Source organism: Electrophorus electricus, chromosome 9 (assembly GCF_013358815.1).
Source record: "Electrophorus electricus isolate fEleEle1 chromosome 9, fEleEle1.pri, whole genome shotgun sequence".
Taxonomy (NCBI): Eukaryota; Metazoa; Chordata; class Actinopteri; order Gymnotiformes; family Gymnotidae; genus Electrophorus; species Electrophorus electricus.
Genome location: NC_049543.1, coordinates 6,423,901 through 6,442,807, shown reverse-complemented (window position 1 = coordinate 6,442,807; position 18,907 = coordinate 6,423,901). Strand labels below are relative to the sequence as shown.

At 38.3% G+C, this 18,907-nt stretch overlaps 2 protein-coding genes across 5 annotated transcripts; one reads left to right on the top strand and one right to left on the bottom strand.

Moving 5' to 3' along the window:
* Window positions 1–246: 246 nt before the first annotated feature.
* On the bottom strand, window positions 247–8,930 carry prlrb (prolactin receptor b). Of its 4 annotated transcripts, none has more exons than XM_027002829.2 (10): window positions 8,784–8,930; window positions 8,320–8,416; window positions 6,589–6,724; window positions 5,648–5,780; window positions 5,021–5,190; window positions 3,342–3,520; window positions 2,990–3,131; window positions 2,542–2,638; window positions 1,779–1,848; window positions 247–1,639 (listed from the first exon to the last, which is right to left on the bottom strand). In XM_027002829.2, the coding sequence occupies exons 3-10, from the start codon at window positions 6,653–6,655 to the stop codon at window positions 890–892; spliced, it is 1,608 nt and encodes a 535-aa protein (XP_026858630.2). In that variant the 5' UTR covers window positions 6,656–6,724; window positions 8,320–8,416; window positions 8,784–8,930; the 3' UTR covers window positions 247–889. The 4 variants fall into 4 exon arrangements, with proteins under 4 accessions (XP_026858630.2, XP_026858632.2, XP_026858631.2 ...); XM_027002831.2 differs by lacking the exon at window positions 8,320–8,416 and having other exon boundaries at window positions 247–1,302; window positions 1,459–1,639; XM_027002830.2 differs by lacking the exon at window positions 8,320–8,416 and having other exon boundaries at window positions 8,780–8,930.
* A 136-nt stretch (window positions 8,931–9,066) lies between these two features.
* On the top strand, window positions 9,067–17,522 carry malt1 (MALT paracaspase 1). Its single transcript, XM_035530274.1, is given in 18 exon segments — window positions 9,067–9,534; window positions 9,727–9,956; window positions 10,245–10,408; window positions 10,697–10,818; window positions 10,913–11,063; window positions 11,243–11,421; window positions 11,614–11,710; window positions 11,892–11,939; window positions 12,655–12,678; window positions 12,772–12,799; window positions 13,136–13,335; window positions 13,442–13,619; window positions 14,057–14,128; window positions 14,247–14,374; window positions 14,665–14,814; window positions 15,063–15,217; window positions 15,457–15,576; window positions 16,744–17,522. Coding segments are annotated over 17 exon segments (2,436 nt in total). The 5' UTR covers window positions 9,067–9,534; window positions 9,727–9,795; the 3' UTR covers window positions 17,203–17,522.
* The last annotated feature ends 1,385 nt before the right edge of the window (window positions 17,523–18,907 follow it).

Below are 18,907 nucleotides of genomic sequence, written 5' to 3'. Positions count from 1 at the left end.
CAGTACCTTCCTACTGACAATGCAAGTACCTAACTGAAATCATGCAGAGTACCACTTTTGCTATTGCAAAGCAGCACAACAAGCTTCCAGGAAACATGGCTGAATAAGTAACATTGAACACAATACACTGTTATATACATATTGTTTTGTTTAAAAAGGGCCAAGTTTGGCAAGGGCAGCCCTATATTATGTGAAATAATGAGATGGGCTACAGCCTTTGTGTAAGTTTGACGGCTGATATTTGGCTATTACTCCAAACTCCTGTATTTGTAACATTATAATGTGTATTTTCTTACATGTGGGTGTCTTCCCAGTAGCAGTGCTATAAATGAAAAGTCCTTTATTTTCTGTTCAGGGGACTTGCAAATCTGTAACATTAATGTAGTGTTAATCAGTGTATCTTGTGACACTGAATTATCTTGTACATTTGCACAAACAAAAACACAAGCTATGCAGACAAATGGATGGCTACAAAGGAAAATGCTGTGTCTTAAAGGTGCACTATGCAATAATACAGAAATATCAGTGTTTTGATTCCATTGTCTCGGTTAACATAAATCAAACTTTCTATGAGCTATTCAAGCTCTCTGCATCAATAGAGTGTAACAATTTTCTCATAACATTCTAATGTGTACAAATATAGTCATTGCTTTTTTACAAATTTGACAAGAGCAACACAAGTTGCTTTCAGTAAAAGAGTAAGGATGCTGCTCTTATGTTTTCGTGACATCAAATTGTAAGAATTTTTAAATATAATTTAACAGTCCTATATGAAGCACCCATAACTATTTTAGTGTTCAATATAAAAGTTCTCTGATTTCTTGAAGTTAAATGGCAAAAAGCTCATAGCAAATATTTTTTGTCCAAAGCAATCACACCAAAAGCTGACCTACAATATTGCCAAGGCTGTTCCTACATATTCCTGAGTCTCTTTAGCCTGAGATATTGTTTCATCCCTTATCTTTTTATTAAGATCACCGCAATTCCCTTCTTTGTGGGTGTGAATAGGTATACTGTCTTTCTGAAGCACAAGGACCCTGTCACTATAAATCCCAGAGACTTTGCTGTAGTTTTCCCCTTCTTCTGCTGTAGGGATACGTTTACAGTCTTGACTCTCCATGTCTTCAACATACTCCATTAGGCCATTAGGCGTGAAAAGGGCATCATTCTGCTTGAAGCTGGATGTGCAGCTTGTCTGAGAGTTTCTGACCATGCCTTTCTGAGGTTTGATCTGAGGACTCTCCTGGTCCAGTTTTTGCAGTGCCCCATCATGTGTGCTTAGATGGTTTAAGTGTTGAACATCTGGTAGGGAGGAGAAAATTCCAGAGAATGTTTGTGAAGGTCCAGCTACAGATTCACGATCAGAAACCTTATGGTCATGTACAAAAGCTGATCGTTTCCATCTGTCACTCTGCTTCTTCAAGGTGTTTTCTGTAGGCAGGCTGCAGCAGACTCTACCTTTACAGTCTGAAGTATGCTGGTCACCATTTGTACTTTCCTGAGCAACATCATTTCCAGACTGCTCAATGTCTTCATCACTATCAACCACCACCAGAAAGTCCATTTGATCAGGGCACTCTGGTGTTGGAGGGAAGCCTTCCAAGGTTAGGGTACGGAATATATCTTCTGACATTTCTGTCTGTTAATGACAGACAAAAAAAAAAAGAATTATATTGAACTTAATGTTTAAGCTATAAAATTATTTTATTGATATGAGAGAATTGTCAGATTTCAGAAACAAACTCCTGAGGCTACAGTTATATTTAGAATATATTTACCTTTAGGAGTTTAATATCAAAGCCTTTTATTTTTGGTCCTGGAACAGGAGGCAAGAAGAAATGCTTAACACTAGAGGAGAGAAAGAAAGAAACATTAACTTAAATAAAGGTTACACCAAACATTTACATGATTTCCCACTTATTTCAAGTATGGTTGCTCAACCAAGACAACTTTGGCATTCATGGTTTCCTGCAGCAGTTTTATATTGTAGCCAAAAGGCTCACAATGTGAGAATGTAGTTCTGCACAGAATAATATTCTGTAAAAGTATTAAAACACCTTTATCATAACCTTTTACTGAGGCATTTTTCTTTCTGAATTGTATTATTTCACAAAGTGATGATTTTAGCAAGTGCTAATTGAGGGCTATTAGCATTTACTTCTGTTAACAATTTGACCTTGTAGCTGGAGGTCAGCTCTCCAGAAGAAACCTCATGGGTGATTGGCCCCACTTTGGATAAAGAGAAATTCAGAGCTTTTCGTTTAAACATTAATATATTCCTAATAATTTAAGTCCTTGTCTTGCTGAAATAGCAGAACACTTCAAGAGTGAAAAAGGCTGGAAGACTGCACCAACTGAAATGGTTACCTTTACCTCTGCTTGTAAAATATGCAGAGCTGCTTCTTGAGTGGTAGAGATATGGGCATTATCCCTTAAGCCCCATGCAACAAGACAGTTTTTTTATAGAGCAAAAAAATGAGTAAAACCTGAATGCATGTATTAGTTACAGTTGAAGAATAAAAAGAACTGTGGCAAGCTTACTATTTTCTTTTGATTGCTAGTATTCCAGCAGCCATCAGGAGAATGAAAGCACTGATGGTGAGCATGAAGATCATAACTGACCTCTCTCTTAGTGAGTCTGCAAAAAGAACAGTTGCATTCTCAAGCTCTTTTTTCCTTTTACCTCATCGCTGAAAAAAGGGTGGAAAGATCTAGAGGGTTTTTTTTTTTTAATATGCGTGCACATGCATACTAGTAATGTTTGCACTGCCACATGTTAAGCAAACCAAACTTAATATCGATAGCTATTGTGTGAAATACTTTGAGAAAATCCATTTAACAACCCTAGGTCATGCAGTAGGTTTTATTATTTACATAAGACGAAGAAGGTGCGTTTTATCAAAAGACTGACAAGTATTATGTAAGAATGCATTATGCAACCTTTCAAAACTGATTTACAAGCAGGCACAGGAGAGAGAGAACATCTTACTGTCTGGGACTTGGATAAGAATGGGAGGACTCCACTCGCTCCAGAGGCCGTGGTCTAATCTGCAGCGTGCTTGTACAGTGTACCGTCCTCCAGGCTGGGGACTGTAGATGCTTAGCTCCTTTTGCTTACCAGTGCTGTACAACTGTGACCACCACAAAAACGCAAACCTTAAAATCAAAGTTCCACATGAATGTTAAGCTCAAAGTTGCAAATGGATGTTCCGCATCCCTTTTGGGTCAACACAAGGAAAATATTATGTTATTAGGCACAGAGTGAATATTGCATGGTTTAATTAATAATGTCAGTCCATTAGAAGATCCAAACCCATTTAGCCAGAAAATGTGGAACGAACCTCCCACTCACTGGCCTTCTGTCTCCTGCTCTCCAGTTTCACTCGTACTTCATATTTGAGAGTCACCCAGCCCGAACGGGTGTCTGTGTCATGTGGGGCCTCCCACTGCACCAGGAAATATGGGTTGTGCTCTGTTCCCAACACAGTCAAAGTCACATTCTCTGGGGAGTGAGGCTGGACTGCAAAGAAAAGACAAATTCAATTTCAACAAGCATAGCTATTAAACAGTGTGGTAAGCATCTATTCTTAAAATGTTTTAAATTGTTTTAAAGGCCACTACATTTTAATAGCTAATCTATATTATTGCTTGGGCTACTTGGTCAATAAATAGTCATGCTCATCCAATAAGACTTAATCCCTTGAAATGGGCTGAATGTAAATGGGTTCAAGTGTTGGTGCCCATTCCATCTTTGATCTAAATGAAGTGAAAAGCAATGGATTATAAATATCTATTCAAGTATTCCTATATTGCCATTACACTTCCCATCCAGGAATTGTGTTTGGAATGTCAATTGATTTTGGTGCTCATGTGGAAAAGAAGAAAAAAAACAATGATCATTTGGAAAAGAAGAAGATGAAGAATAAAAAAACTCCTTGTGAGCAACTTTAAATCTTGCATGAATACACATTCTTGTATGAGGTTTTACTGTTTTTATTTTAGTTCTTTATTTTGCTTTTACTGCTTTTATTAACAGGTTCATATATTTTGACCAGCAGGGCCTTATGAAATGTGAAGAACAATTGGAAATAAGAAGCTAAAATCTGGGTTGTAATATTAATAACAACGTTTTTAGCATCTTTTATTCATAATCAATAAGAGCTGAGATTTGTAATGCCAGTAAAGCAAACATAAATGGTGGAGCTAAAACAGGACAAACAATCTGGTAGAAGGTTAATATAAATAAACAATTTGATTTATTCATTTAAAAAAAAAACATTTGAAAACAAATTAAAGTTTGTCTCACCACTTTTTAAAAAAGAATCTTTTAATATTTTGGTGGGGAAGACCAGCAAAATATTACATTTACGGCATTACATTTACATTTAGAAATTAAATATTATAAAGTACTAGAATATTCCAAAATAAAGTCTATTGATAAATCATGTTTATTTAATTCCTGATCTTACTAGGAGTCATGCAATTGGCCATATGCTAAGCTAGCAACAACTACATACAAGCTGCCAGGGCATATTTGATAGTAGGATCATGTTTTATTACCCCAGAGCGACACATCACTCTGTTCTGCTACCAGCTGTCCAGCTGAGATCACTGTACTTCCCCATAAACCAAAACCGAATACAGCTTAAATTTATACCCCACTGAGACTCCCCTAAGTAAAAACAAACTATTGCTTATTTATGGTAATGCTTTGTGAATCTCAGTGCTGCTGAAGGAGTACTCCTATTGCACTGGTATATGCTTGTATCCCCATCTCTGTGGTTGACCCAGCTGGAGAGAAATGGCATGTTTAGTGCAAGTACAAATAATGAGCACTGCCATGATACATAATGCATAATATGCTTAAACACAGGGCCTTTTATACTGTGATGATTACATTGGCAGCATTAAATGAAATGCTGTTGGGTTATTATGATATTATGATACTGTGGACACACAACAATTAAAAATACAATTAAGGAAACCTTTAAGAGTTAATTGGGCTAATTAATAAACTCACCAATATCCATGACATCCACCTCCACAGACTCTGAAAACGTGTTCCCATAGGAATTAGAGGCCATAACTGTAATATTATAAAGGACCCAGATAGATGTGTGGGCTTTGTCAAAGAAACATGAGTTATTCCCTGCTCTGTGGTAGTTTGGACATTCAAAGACCTTTTCAGATCTGTAAGGACAAAACGATTATGTTGAAATGATAATAAAGGATTTAAATATTTGCTTTGAAATGACAATGAGTGACAAGATATGCATACACATGTAGCTAAATTGATGTAGTCCTGCAAAAAATGTACATTATAAAAGGCTCTTCTATAACATATATAAAATATTATATTTAAAAAAAACAAATTTTCTAATTATCTAGTACTCATGTTTGTCATGTTATTCATGAAGTGGGTACCACAGCTTATCGCACGAAATGGCAAAAACTTACACGATCCATGTTTAAACACTAAATATGGCAATGCCCATCAAAAACAACAACCATTATTTATGGTTGAAGGGAAAAGTGGAACCATAGACAATATGCAAACTTTCTAGACCACCTGAGTTGCAAGGGACAATGGTAAATCATTAAGAAGCAGACAAACCTTTGGTCAAAAGTTAAAGCTAAACTTTCTTACCTCTCTTTTATGTAGAATAGGCGGTAGGTAGTGGGCAGTCCCCCAGAGGAGCCAGGTTCCCACCAACACGTGAAGGTCTCCTTCTCAGGAGATCGACACCTTGTGAGTTCAGGCTTTCCAGGTGCTGTGTGACCTATATGTACCACAAGATACAGTAGAGCTCCAGTATGAATATTGTAGTATGCACTGACAGCTCCTAAACTAAAGAATGTTCCATTAAAGCAACTGTGCATGGAAATTTTAAGTAAGAAAAGTTACTTTTTCTCAAGTTACATTTTAATTACATAAATCTAGTTTTTATGCATCTGTCAAATTCGTCAAATCTGTCAAATAGTGAAAATAGTAGCTCAGTGGTTAAGGTACTTAACTAGTAATCAGAAGGTTGCCAGTTCCCAGCACCACCAGGTTGCTGCTGTTGGGCCCCTGAGCAAGACCCTTAACCCTGAATTGCTCAAGTTGCGTTCAGTCAGAATTGTAAGTCGCTTTGGATAAAAGCGTCCGCTAAATGCCGTAAATGTAAATGTCAAATACTAAAAACTCACTACACAATGTTTCCTTAATGCTGCCACTTCTTTAAAGGAAACTGTAGCTTCTGGCCAATTCAGTTCTCTAAAATGTAATATTTTTCTATTTTGCATATACAAATCCAATCAGCTGCATATAAAATATGTAGGAGGTTCATATGAACATCAGCCTGAAAAAATGAAATTCAAACTCCTGAACCACATTGGCTTTTACCAGAATATTGCCTCAATTTTCACAATGTTCAAAAGCTATCTGCTTAATAAAATGCATTAGCATGCTCAAACAGTATCACATTTGCCATAAACAAGGCACTATGTATGTTAATAATCCTCATATGTCATTGTGGGTGCACCTTGTTTTAGCATTTCTGGATTATGCCAACCATCTGTGATGCAAGTTTAAAAACCAGCACTCACACATGCAAGCAGGAATCCAGGAGAGCAGGCACGTCGCAGCCAGAGCGAGGGTGGCGTCTCCCCACATCTTGCCTCTGATCCAGCTGAGATGCAGATGCTCACAGAGCTAAAGAGGCTTCCATGTAGACATCACCAGCTGTAGGATTGTTTTGACACCAAACATCAGTCCAGTGAAAAAAAAGCATTTAACAAGTGTAAACATCACTGCACTATAGTGTGTAGTGAGGTGGCTAAAGGTGTGCTCGACTGATTGTGCTGGACAAATCTGCTTTGTGTGTTAGTAAATCTATGAATGATATAGCTCAGAAGAATACTGTAGATATAATAGTCCAAGCAATGGCTGTTGTTACAATTCTGCCAGTGCTATACAGTGTATGTTGCATGCACAAATTTTCTTTGTTTGGAAATAAGGTGCATTTTTGGCATCTTGTAGAAAAGAATGCATTTTGTCATCTTATCTGCATAGCAAATTAAATGAACACAAGTGCAAGGACAGTCTGCTAAACAATGATGCAAGTGAAGAAAAACGTGTTTGTATTGAAGAGACAAAACCCACTCGAACATGTGCATGTCCACACGTATGTAATTAACTACCAAAGCCCTTCATAAAAGAAGCAAAACTCAACTGACCATAACGTTTTTGAGCTCATGGAAATGTACAAGGCTGTTGTATATTACAAGGCTCCCAGACGAGATAACTGGGCGTGGAAAGCCCAGAGGTATAGCCTGCTTAATGGAAAGTTACTGAATAATCCGTCAGAAATGCAGAAGCCCGACTCATAAGAAAACGTGTGATGATCCATGAAAGGAGGGGGTTATTTTCATTCATCAGTTATGTGATGAAACAACTGATACAAAACAAATCTGCATTTCTGTTCTATTCTTTTAAGATTTTGCTGCGCTACTAAATCTGTAGCAAAATGCTGGACAGACGGACAAAGTGAAAGGTAAAAACAGATTATTTCATCATCTGGGATACCAAACAAACAATGCAAGAGGATGTTTGCATCTTCAAACAGAGCTGCTAAACTCTGTGCAACCCTGAGAATGCTTTTCTCCGTTATCAGTAATAGTTGTTAATCTTCTGAAGGAAGTGGGTTAAAGTACAAATTTAAATGAGTTCTTTGCTCAGAAACACTCAGTCACAATCACTTTCTATTTTGGGCCCAAAGGGTCATAAAAATGCGGAATGTTTCAGTGATCACACGTTATGCCCAGTTGAACAGAACAATTATCCTACAGAAAACCACCACAAACAATTTTTCGCTGCTATCTCATTTTACTTAATGTGGTATTATTTATCTATCATGTAAACTCGGCTGTCGTATAAATTGGAGCCGTTTTGAGCCTGAAGCATACTTTCTGTGTCTGAAACATACTTGCCTATTGGCCATTGACGTCACATAGCATTTACTCAACAAAAATATGCTAACCCATCTTCCTTTCTGACACACATACAAACACGAGCGCACACAGATACACCGTTACCTTTTTCGATAAATCAAATGTGTGAATGTGCATTCATCATTAAAAAGATATTAATTATTTAACATTGCTTGTCACTAATTATTTAGACCTGCTTGGCCGAAAAAGAAAGGCAGCCAGTGAGTGCCATATCACAAGCAGTCATAAATGTTACCAGTCTGAGAGAAAACAGCAAACTAGTCTGAAGTGCTCAAAAAACATCAAGAATGTCTTTGGGCAGTTCAAAGGGACCGACTTTACACATACTGCGATCAAACCTGCTATGCCTATTTCAGTTGCCTTGTCATCAGAAGGATAATACGTTCATCCCTTGCTTACTCCTCCAGACACCTGATGATCCATTCTATTAAAATGGAAAAGTACTCACAATTTGTTTCATCTTTAAAAATGTGGTATAAACTGACATTACACACATGCTGCTTTTAAACATCCAAATTAATGAATGTACTGGCCCCATAAAAAAATCTATAAGACATAATTGGTTATGTTATTTAATACTTCTTTGCAGCGAATGGTTCATTCACATCACTGATAACGTAAAAGAACAAGAGCATGACATGGAAAAAATCCAAATAAAACCTGGCACATAACAGAATACGGCACGTAAAGCGAGAGGAACGGGAGTGAGCAATATTTGGATGTTTAAATGTGCTAAATTAAAGAAACACGAATTTACCTTAGTTGTGTTAAAATTACATTAATTTACCTACACTGAGCTTCTCGAACGCGAAATCCAAAGCGCGCAGAAGCAGCACTTGTAGTTTCTCGCTTGTCAGGTAAACGACGGGGCGGGCTGTGCCGTGCATGTTTGCTCCGGCGACAAGAAAACATATGCGGACCAGAAATCAGGAGGCGCTCTGACCCACGAGACGTGAGAAGGAAGTGACAAAAACAATCCACGTGAAACAAAGGGTACCGCTTGTCAGCGTTGTGCTGAAACAGCCTATCCGGCTACGGCAACCCGCGTCTACCGAGCCTCTCCGCCGGGAGTGGCGTAGTAAGACGTGCTGGTCTATAACGTGCTCGGAAGGGGAAAAAATAAGAGACTATTAAACTTTTTTTTTTTCACCTGTGAGGTGTACTAATCCAAGTAAACAGTGTATGACGGTTTCATTGTGACCTGGTTTAAGTTATTCGCAGCCTAAGTAACTAATCATTAGACTAAAGTACAAGTAAAGTATCCTGACTCTTGAGAAAACGCTGTACTTTACATAGAAAGGTTCTTAAGTACTCTATTCACCCAAAAGGTTATTCTTAAATATGGTGTGCTCAAGAATCCACGGTAGTGAGGAACGATGCAGGACACGCTCGTCACTGTCAGATATCAGGAAGTAGAAGTTAGCAGGCAACGTAGACATGTTGTGAAGTGTAGCTGGTTTCCCCGTATCTAAACTTACGAGGAACTGTCATAATGTAGCACTTCTATTTTGTTTAATCTCCATATTCTTTGATTAGTCTCGGGTAAGTGCAATGTTTCACGCCAGTTTCTTTAAGACGGGATTTGCGCCGATTTTTAAAAATGTCTTTGCTTATTTCTGTTTTTAACACATCCTGTATTAGTACATTATACCTTAAAGATTTCTTTTTCCTCGGAAAGACGAAACATTAACGATACTTTTTTGCATACTTTGACTAACTGGTGCTATTTTGCAGGTCTTTGCTAAAACCCAGGTGTCTAGTCCGAAGAGGTTTTTGTGCGCCGCGTAAATCTTTGCTTTCAAAATGACAACAGTGTCTCAGGACTCATATGACAATTCACGGAACATAAATTTTCTGAAGGAGTCTGTATTTAAAAGGCTTTGTGAGTGTCTCGACAAGGCCAACAATAAAGGATGGCGAAAACTTGGGGAGACCGTCAATAGTGAGCGGCGCTTCAAGGTGAGGTAAGAAGTATCACTGAACGGGGAAGTAGATCAACACCGTTTCAACTATCTTCTTCAACGTTTTAGATTCTGTTGCTTAATCAGATCAATGGTCTTCTGGAAACTTTGTTTTATAAATGTCCCCCCCCCCCCCATCTCTATCTATCTATCTATCTATCTATCTATCTATCTGTCTGTCTGTCTGTCTGTCTGTCTGTCTGTCTGTCTGTCTGTCTGTCTGTCTGTCTAATCTGTCTATCTAATCTGTCTCACTCTCTCTCTCTCACTTTGTGTGCGTATGTCTCTTAGTTTAGGTGACATAGAGATGTGCTCGCTGAAGGTGCTGGAGGTGGAAGGCAGCCCGTCGCGCAGTCTCCTGAGACTCATGGGAGACCGAGGCTGTACACTGGGTGACTTGGCAGAGTTTCTGAGGATGATGGGACACACTGAAGCCCTTCAGTGTCTTAAACCAGGTATATCTCCCTTGAATGGCGCATATGTAAGTGAAAAATTCTTTTTTGTTCACATTGTTTTAGCATGGTTGTAATTATTAATCTTTAAATTACTTTGAACGTTTAATAAATGCACTTATAACCTAAACCTTGTACTGACAAGCAAACACTGTCAAATAACAGCTCATACATTTTTTATAGGTCTAGTGACATTACATTACTACCTATTTTGTAAGATGCTGAAATAGAATCTGTTGGAAATGTACATATTTGTCTATTGTTTATTGGTTTTTGATTGGCTTCCACTAGGGATCGAAATCCTTATTCAGCCCCAGTCTGTGGCTGTGATTGCTGGACACAGCATTCGCCTTAGTTGCTATGCTGCAGGAATGTCTCCCGTACAGTACCAGTGGTTCAAGGGAAAAGAAGAGGCAAGTTAATACCGGCTGTGTTTTGTAATGTTAAACGCTCGTTGTACACCTTCTCTGAATGATGCATGTGTCTTTCTGGGATGAATTCTTTCAGGTTCCCGGTAGCTCCTCTCCAGATCTCCAGATCAGTCCTGTCCAGCTCCAGGATGCTGGCTTCTACATCTGTAGGGTTAACTGTGGTTTAGCCAATGTTCACTTTAGCCAGTGGGCTCAAGTGGATGTACTTGATGTTATGCCATCATATGGTAAGCTATCATATTCTTTTGCTCAACAACAACAGTCAAATTTGTTTTTGGATGAAGATGAGTAACAGTCTAATAAAGAAATTATTCGGACTTATATTTTTCCTCTTTATAGCATGTCTGCAATCTTTTGCTCAGTTTAACACGTTTTTTATGAGTTGTCTTTGATTCCTTCAACCCAGGGTTGATGTCTCTTCCATCTGAGGGTAGACTTAGGGTTGTGACACAGCCTAAGCCCCAGTCTCTGCTTGTGGGAGATGCTCTGTATTTAGAGTGTGGGGCTGTGGGAAGACCTCTTCCACACTACCAATGGTACAGGAATGGCGTTCCACTCAAGAATGCCACCAAGAGGAAGTTCAGTGTAAGAGATGAGTAAAAGGATACATTTCCTTCAGACATGCTCAGATTGGCTTGTGCCGGAAGATTTGTTTGAACATATATTAAATGCAAATTTCAGGGTCTTGGTTACTAGATATTGTCACCACTGGGAGAAAGGCCTTGAGGATTCACTGCAAAATATCGGATGGAAAATATGTTTCGTTGTTTCAATTAGATCTCATACTTGATGTTGGAGCACCATGGAAGATATCGCTGTGAAATCTCCTGCAACAGTGAGAAAACATGGAGTAACGAAGTTGACGTCCTTGTAGGTATGGCAGTGACCTTTTAACTGCAGTGTTGTTTGGTACCTATTCAAAGTAGTTGGTAAACCTTGATGTAGTTTTTCTATCTATCTCAACCTTTTGTGTATATATATGTATGTGTGTGTGTGTGTGTGTGTGTGTGTGTGTGTTCACCTGTAAAGTAACTGCTTTTATTTTGAAATGGAAGGACCAAAGCCATCCTTCCAGTTTTCAGGGGCCACGGAGTGCTCTGAAGGTATTCACAAAGATACAGTGTTTGTCCTTTGTGCTTGTTGGGAGACCTTGGGCATTCCTTCTTTTCAGAAAAGATGGATCTGAATGTGCATGAAATCAATTCCAATCAACACTTCATGCATGCTAAGCATAGTTTCTCCACTTTTGTCCCTGTACGCACTGGTCCTCAGCACTCATTTGTAATGTTCTTCTGATAGTTAACACAAGGTAGAATTTGTAAACATTCACTGCAGAGACCTCAACGCCTGAAAAAGCAGGAAATGGTGGTGAGATGAGTTTGTATGTTTGTGCATATGCATGAGTGCTCAGTCTTGATGGGATGTGGTTCTTTCACTTTTTGTGTTAACATTAAGTGGGTGATTCATTTCCACTTTGCTGCTTTTTAACCTTTAGTCTATGCATATGATGATACTTGTTTAAGATTTGTTTCTGCTGTTTAGCAAACATGAGTTTTTTGGTGTGTGGGGGGGTGTTCAACAAGTATTCAGATTTGTATGGCCTAATAACCATTTTCGCTATTTCTAGGATGTAGTCGAATGTTGCCTTATACATCTTAAGCTTTTTTTTTTATATTTTTGGCTGTGCTGCCCTTTATTCTATGGCCTTTTAAAAATAATTTAAGTTAATTTGATTAACTTAATTTAAGTTGTAATATAATTTGATATGGAAATTTTAAGTACCAATTAGAATAATTGTCATTTTTAAACATTTTTCAGATGACTTTATTGCCATTGGACAGAGTAAGTGTTTTCTATTCTACACCTATATACTGATTCCTGAAATCTTTTTATGGCTTTTCTTGGTTATTGTGGTTCTGTGGGTTTTATTTTCAGGTAACAGCCTTGAGAAGCCTTATGGTAGGTAATGCAGAACACAAAACATTTGTACAAAACATTTGTCCTGAATATATGAACGTTAATATGACTTGGCCAGAAAATGTAATTGTAAAATACTCTATGTAGTGAAAGTATTATTTTTCATTTAAGCTAAAGTAAACTGGACTAAGAATAAAATAATAGTTAGTATTTGACCTAGGTACAGAGTGTTACATAGGACGCTCGTTGAGCCTTCATCTAACTATGGATTACAAAGCCATGTGAGCAGCCATGTGACCACAAGAGCTATGTGACCACCTATTATCAGCCACAAATAATTCCTCTCTGTCTCTTTATTACTACTGTTTCCCCACAGCCACAGACAAAGTTTGCCCTCCTGATTGGGAACATTGTCTTATCAGAACCACCCCCAGCTGAAAGCACCCATGGTGGACGTGTACGACCTCACCAATCTGCTTCGCCAGCTCAACTTTAAAGTGGTCTCGCTGCTGGACCTGACAGAATCGGAGATGCGCAATGCAGTAGAGGAGTTCCTCTCCCTGCTGCACAAGGGTGTTTATGGTACTGCAAGCCCACACGAAGGATTTAGTCTGTCATGCTTACATTTCATTATTAGAGTGCAGATTCTCCAGTATGCTGACAGGCAAAAATATGCTCCATTCTTTAGGCTTGTTGTACTATGCTGGACATGGTTATGAGAACTTCGGCAACAGTTTCATGGTGCCGGTTGATGCCCCAAACCCTTACCGCTCAGCTAACTGCCTTTGTGTGCAGAGCATTCTGAAACTGATGCAGGAAAAAGAGACCGGTCTCAATGTCTTCCTCCTGGATATGTGTAGAAAACGGTATGCTGTAGTTTGTAGTATAGAGAAAGCATATTACCTAGTTTAAATTTTATGTCATAAACAGGGCTATTTAGCTGTGAAATTAAGTGTAGAGTCAGTCCTGATTCAAGTGATGTGAAGATATTCTGTGGTCTTTAGTTATGATTCAGAACATATGAATGTTTGTACTAGTTAATAAATTGAAAGGCATCAATAAATGATTTTTTAGGAACTCTTTCTGTATACTGAGTACCTTTTAAACCCTAGATACTGTGTAATTCCAAATGTATTAATTCATTTAATCTACATTTTTGAAAGTTCCAGGTCAGTCTCTGGAACTTTTGAAAAGGATGTAAATGGAGCTAAATGTTCAGTGTCATAACAAGATATGAATTTTATCAAAATGTTATATTTCAATACTGTTTCAGTATTCACCAATACTGTAAATTTCATTTCAGAAACTTCCATGATAAAGACATGCCGAATGTCATGCTCAAAGTCACAGCTAATATTGTGTTTGGATATGCCACGTAAGTGCCATGTTTAAAACATTCAGATTCACCCATTATGCTGGTCATGTTCTTGAAGGCAAAGGAGGTTAGTGATGTTTTAGTCCAAATATCTAATCATCATATCTTACTGTTGTAGTTGCCAAGATGCTGAGGCCTTTGAATTGAGCTCAAGTGGACTCACCAATGGGGTTTTCATTACATTTCTGAAAGGGCGCCTCCTAGAGGATGAAAAGATTACTGTTCTCCTGGATAGAGTGGCAGAAGGCATGGAGATTTTTCTATATACTAGCTGTTTACTACATTAAATTACCTTTGGCATTGATTGTATTATAAGCTTGTAATAACAAGCTTAACAGAGTGTTCATTCTTTCACACTTTAAACCAGGAACTGTTGCAAAAGTTGCTCTCATTTACAGAAAATGTTGACAGTCAGGTCAGATTAGAATTAAGGTTCAGCAAATGAGTATGATTAATGTTAGTCAGCAAGTAATACTAAGTGCTCATGTCTGTTTGACCTTTGTTCCTTTGCTGTGTTGCATTGGGCTGGGTTGTAGACATGGGCCAGTTTGACCCCACAAAGGGAAAGCAGGCTCTTGAGATTCGCAGCAGCTTGTCGGAAAGACGGTCCCTGACTGACCCCATCCTGCCTGGAGACTGCTCAGATGTAGCACAGGCACATAGCCTCCTCTGGACTAAAGCACATGGTAACGCTTATATCAAGAAAAACAACATTGTGTTTGACCACTTGTTATGAAAATAATTGAGATGAGAGTTTGTACTATAAAAACGATTCTTCAGTAGGGTTAAAGTGAGTTGTTAATTGTTGTAATTCTACCAAAGATAAGTCTACTAAAATATATTTGTGGAATTTTGATACAGCCACATCATGGCCATCTGTGAGGTAGAGAAGATAAAATCTAAATAAAATCTATGGGTTATTGCTGTGCTCCAGAATTACCAGAAAGCATGACTCTGAACTTCGAGTGTGGCGTGCAGATAAAGATGGGCTTCGCGGCTGAGTTCTCCAATGTGTTAATCATCTACACCAGCATTGTGAAGAAGCCAGAGGAGATGTCCTCCTGCCAAGCTCACCTCATCAACCTTTCGGTTAGGCCTGTTCTGTTGAGAATGTCATGAGGATGATATCCAAAAACATTTGTTCAAATAATTTTGATAATTCAGATAATACAAGTTCAGTTTCTTTCCTGGTTATACGTTGTTGTAAAATGCTTTTTGGTGTTCATAATTGCTCAGCAGTACCTCTTTTATCCTTTTATCATTCATGTTTTTGACAGTGGCGTGTTTGTTATAGACTTTCAGAATTTTCTTTCGACCTCTTCCTGCAGGACCTGGACCCTAAGATGATGAATAAGCAGACGCCAGAGGAGACTGGGAGCTACCTGCTTTCAGACAGTCTTCCACAGCACTGCCTCTATACCAGACTCAGCTCACTACAGAAGCTTAAGGTAGGGTGCATGAGATTTAAGCCTGAAGATGAAGAAGCCTGATGTTATTTTGGTAGTACATTAGTGGTCAGTTAATTTGATTTTGTATGAGCCTGACTCTGAGGTTTTCTGACTCATTTTAGAATAGCTTTTAATGGTCATTTTTTTTGGAAACTATTTATTGAGTATGATGTAAGGATTACAAAATATGGAAAAGGTACATGCATTTTCTTTTACCGAGCATACCCTTACCCTTGCCTGCCCAGAAAAAAACACCCAATAACCCACCATTACCCTCCCGAAAGCCCTCCCAACACCAAAAACCAGGCCACTGTCCTACCCTTACCATCCTGAGAGCCCACACAACAACTGAGCATTACAGAGGTTGGGTAGAGAGGTTGCAGGAAAGAAGAATAACCAAACATATATACATAGCTTGTGTGCAAAAATTCAAAAGTATGAATTACTGTTGCCTGTCAGTGACAGAGTTTTCAATATTTCAAATCTTGCTGCTCAGAGAGGCTATACTGGCATTGAGGACTTCATGAGATGAACATAATTCGGCGATGAATGAATTCTGACCTGAGCGAAGTAATCTCTTCACAAATGGTTGTAGTAAGGGCTACTTTCAACAAGGCAGGCGTTAATTCTCCACTAGCCTTTGCAGGTTTGGAGCAGGATGTGTTAGGATTGTGTTTGTTGTTGGCTTCGACCAGTTCATGCAGTTCAGACTGATTGTGCTTAGCTTTTGGCATGGCAGAAGATGAAATAGTGTCTACAACTATAAAAGAGATCAAAAGATGTCGAATACGAAGGATTTGTGTTGATGGACCACAGCAAAATAGTAAAAGTCAGGTTGCATCAAATGTCCTACTCCTCCTGAGTCATACCAGAAGCCTACTTTAATGGTCACTTAATGTTTAAAAAGGCTCTGAAGGGTAATCTTTTTCTTTCTTCTTTAGTGGTCAAATAACTTTGTTTTGTGTGAGTCAGATTCTTAAGAGGTCTGGTTAATTTTAAGTTCTGCTTTAGTGGCCAGTCATAGTTATGATTTGGGTAAAAACGTGGATACAGGGAATGACAGACAGAAAGCTAATGAAAGTAGCTCACACTTAACCATTAGGCTAAAATGCATCCATTATTTTCCCCCTCACCATTTTGTTTCATTTCTGTCAATGTTTCCCGCAGGAGAAGCTGGTATTCACTGTCTGTCTGCAGGCCGAATTCACATCTCTAGAGGAGCAGGTCCAGTGGACGGTGGAGGTAGATATTGGTAAGCCCCTCATAGCCAAGCTGGACCTGCATCGACCCACCCGGAGGAACAGCTGCCAGCTGACATGCCACATGCCACACAGCCCCTGCACTAGCCCCACCCCCAGCCCCGGAGCCGAGCACATGCTGCTACACCAGATGCCGTTCCTCCACCCACAGTCCTGCAGTCCCCACCTCCATGTCTATGAGCCCCTGTATGGAGCTGCTGGAGGCTTTGGAAACACTCAGACACATGGCCATTATGAATATCATTATGAGAACATACCATGTTCACCTTACCTGCCCTTACCAAGCGTGCCCATCGAAACCACTGACGATGTTGAAGACATGCAGAATAAATTAATGGATAGCTTGCATTTCTTCAACCAGCCTTGAATATGTACCTGGAATATATTCCATTTATAAGTATTCTAAATGAGAACCCTCAAAACAGAAACTAGACACAATTTAACCTCATTTGAAATTTTTCTACAATTAATATATTCTCTGAATATATTTTACTGTATTTTCTGTATTCTTGGAATATTGGTGCCTCTTTAATTGATTATATGGTGTTAATTTTGTAGTTTGTAATTGGTAGCAGTTTACAATCCACACCTATATTGTTATTCTACCTCTACAGATTTTAATGCCTAAAGGTAAAGTCCGTGTTATATTAATTGAAGTATTAAATAAATAGATGTTCAAACTAAATATCTGATTTGTGTTACTAAATTATTCTTAATTATGCAATCTTGGTGTATTTTATTTCACAAAACAATGAAAACAAAAGAAAATTTGTGATGTTCAAATGTAAATCTTATATAATAATATAAAATAGCTTAATAATAATTGGAAAGGTAGGTAAAAATATTTATTATGCCGGGTGGACACTGCAGAGAAGTATGTTACTGACCAGAAGAACAAAAACAACTACCACTACTGGAATTACAGAACATGTTTATAATCAAATTTCAGTAATTCGTGTAATTCACAGAATAAGCTCTTAGAAATATTTTTTTGAAAAGCTTTAATACTTGATTTCATTTCCTCCAGTGTGACTGGGGCTTTCTTCATTTGCTCTATGTTCATGTTTAGAAGGTTCTGCATTTGGCTCAGTATAGATTCATGTTCTTCTGCTTGTGTAGCCTTTCGTTTAACACCTTAATCAGATTCTCTGGCACATCAATGTCATTTCCAGCCTGCTGGATAGTGATCTCATCCCAATCACTCTGCAAAACATAAAGATAAGCACATCAAGCAAATACAGTTGAGTCTTTATTCCTTGGTTGTTTTCCCACATCAGGACTTATTACAGTGTAATGTAATTTAAGTCAGAAGTTCTACATCCTAAGTATCACTTAACAGACCAGTGAGAACTGCCTGTATGAACTGAAACAATTAACCTTACTTAGTTGTCCTTTACATTCAATTCGTGAACTTCAGTACAAAACTAGCACAACAGAAATCATAATTAATCAGAAATATTCAGCAAGCGACCATGGAATTCAATTACATGGCCCTTTAAGCATTAGCAGACATAGGTGGACTCTGGATGAAAACGTCTTGGTTTTTTATCCAAAACCTCTAATTCTGTCTCTACACTTTAATCTGCCAGAACGATACTGCTCACGTTTAGTTAGCATCAACATTAAGCACGACAGCAATAACAGAGCTATAGCTATTTATACTACAGCAATGACGGAGCTATAGCCACAGGTACGACAAATCGCGCTTTCCCTGTGATCCGCTGCCCTGGTCAGTCATCGGCATTGCGTCCACTGAGAGGAATTGCCTTGGATTAAACAAAAAGTTTTAATTTTTGCAGACATTTTAGCAGGATTTGGCAGTATTGCTTAAGAAAAGGTTAAGCAAGCCCTTGCAGCTTTATATGAGGCAAACTCACCATCTCTTTCTATTTTTTGTTTTCCAAGAAAGGAATGTAAAATGTAGGAGATTGAAAAGAAGAGAAATGATATGGTCAATTATGAAATTCCAATATTTAATTCAGTTTGTGAATTATATATTCTTACAGTCCAGTGTTAATAAGCTTTTAACAATCTGCCAGGTTTTACTTTCACGGTTCCAAAAAATTATATTT

Bases quoted from the DNA above. Each gene is read 5' to 3' on its own strand.
- prlrb (XM_027002830.2), bottom strand. From the start codon at position 6,655: ATGTGGGGAGACGCCACCCTCGCTCTGGCTGCGACGTGCCTGCTCTCC. The intron at 5,191-5,647 runs GTAAGAAAGTTT...TTGTCCTTACAG, and splicing joins CTATTCTACATAAAAGAGAG to ATCTGAAAAGGTCTTTGAAT. The intron at 1,640-1,778 runs GTAAATATATTC...TGTCATTAACAG, and splicing joins TTGATATTAAACTCCTAAAG to ACAGAAATGTCAGAAGATAT.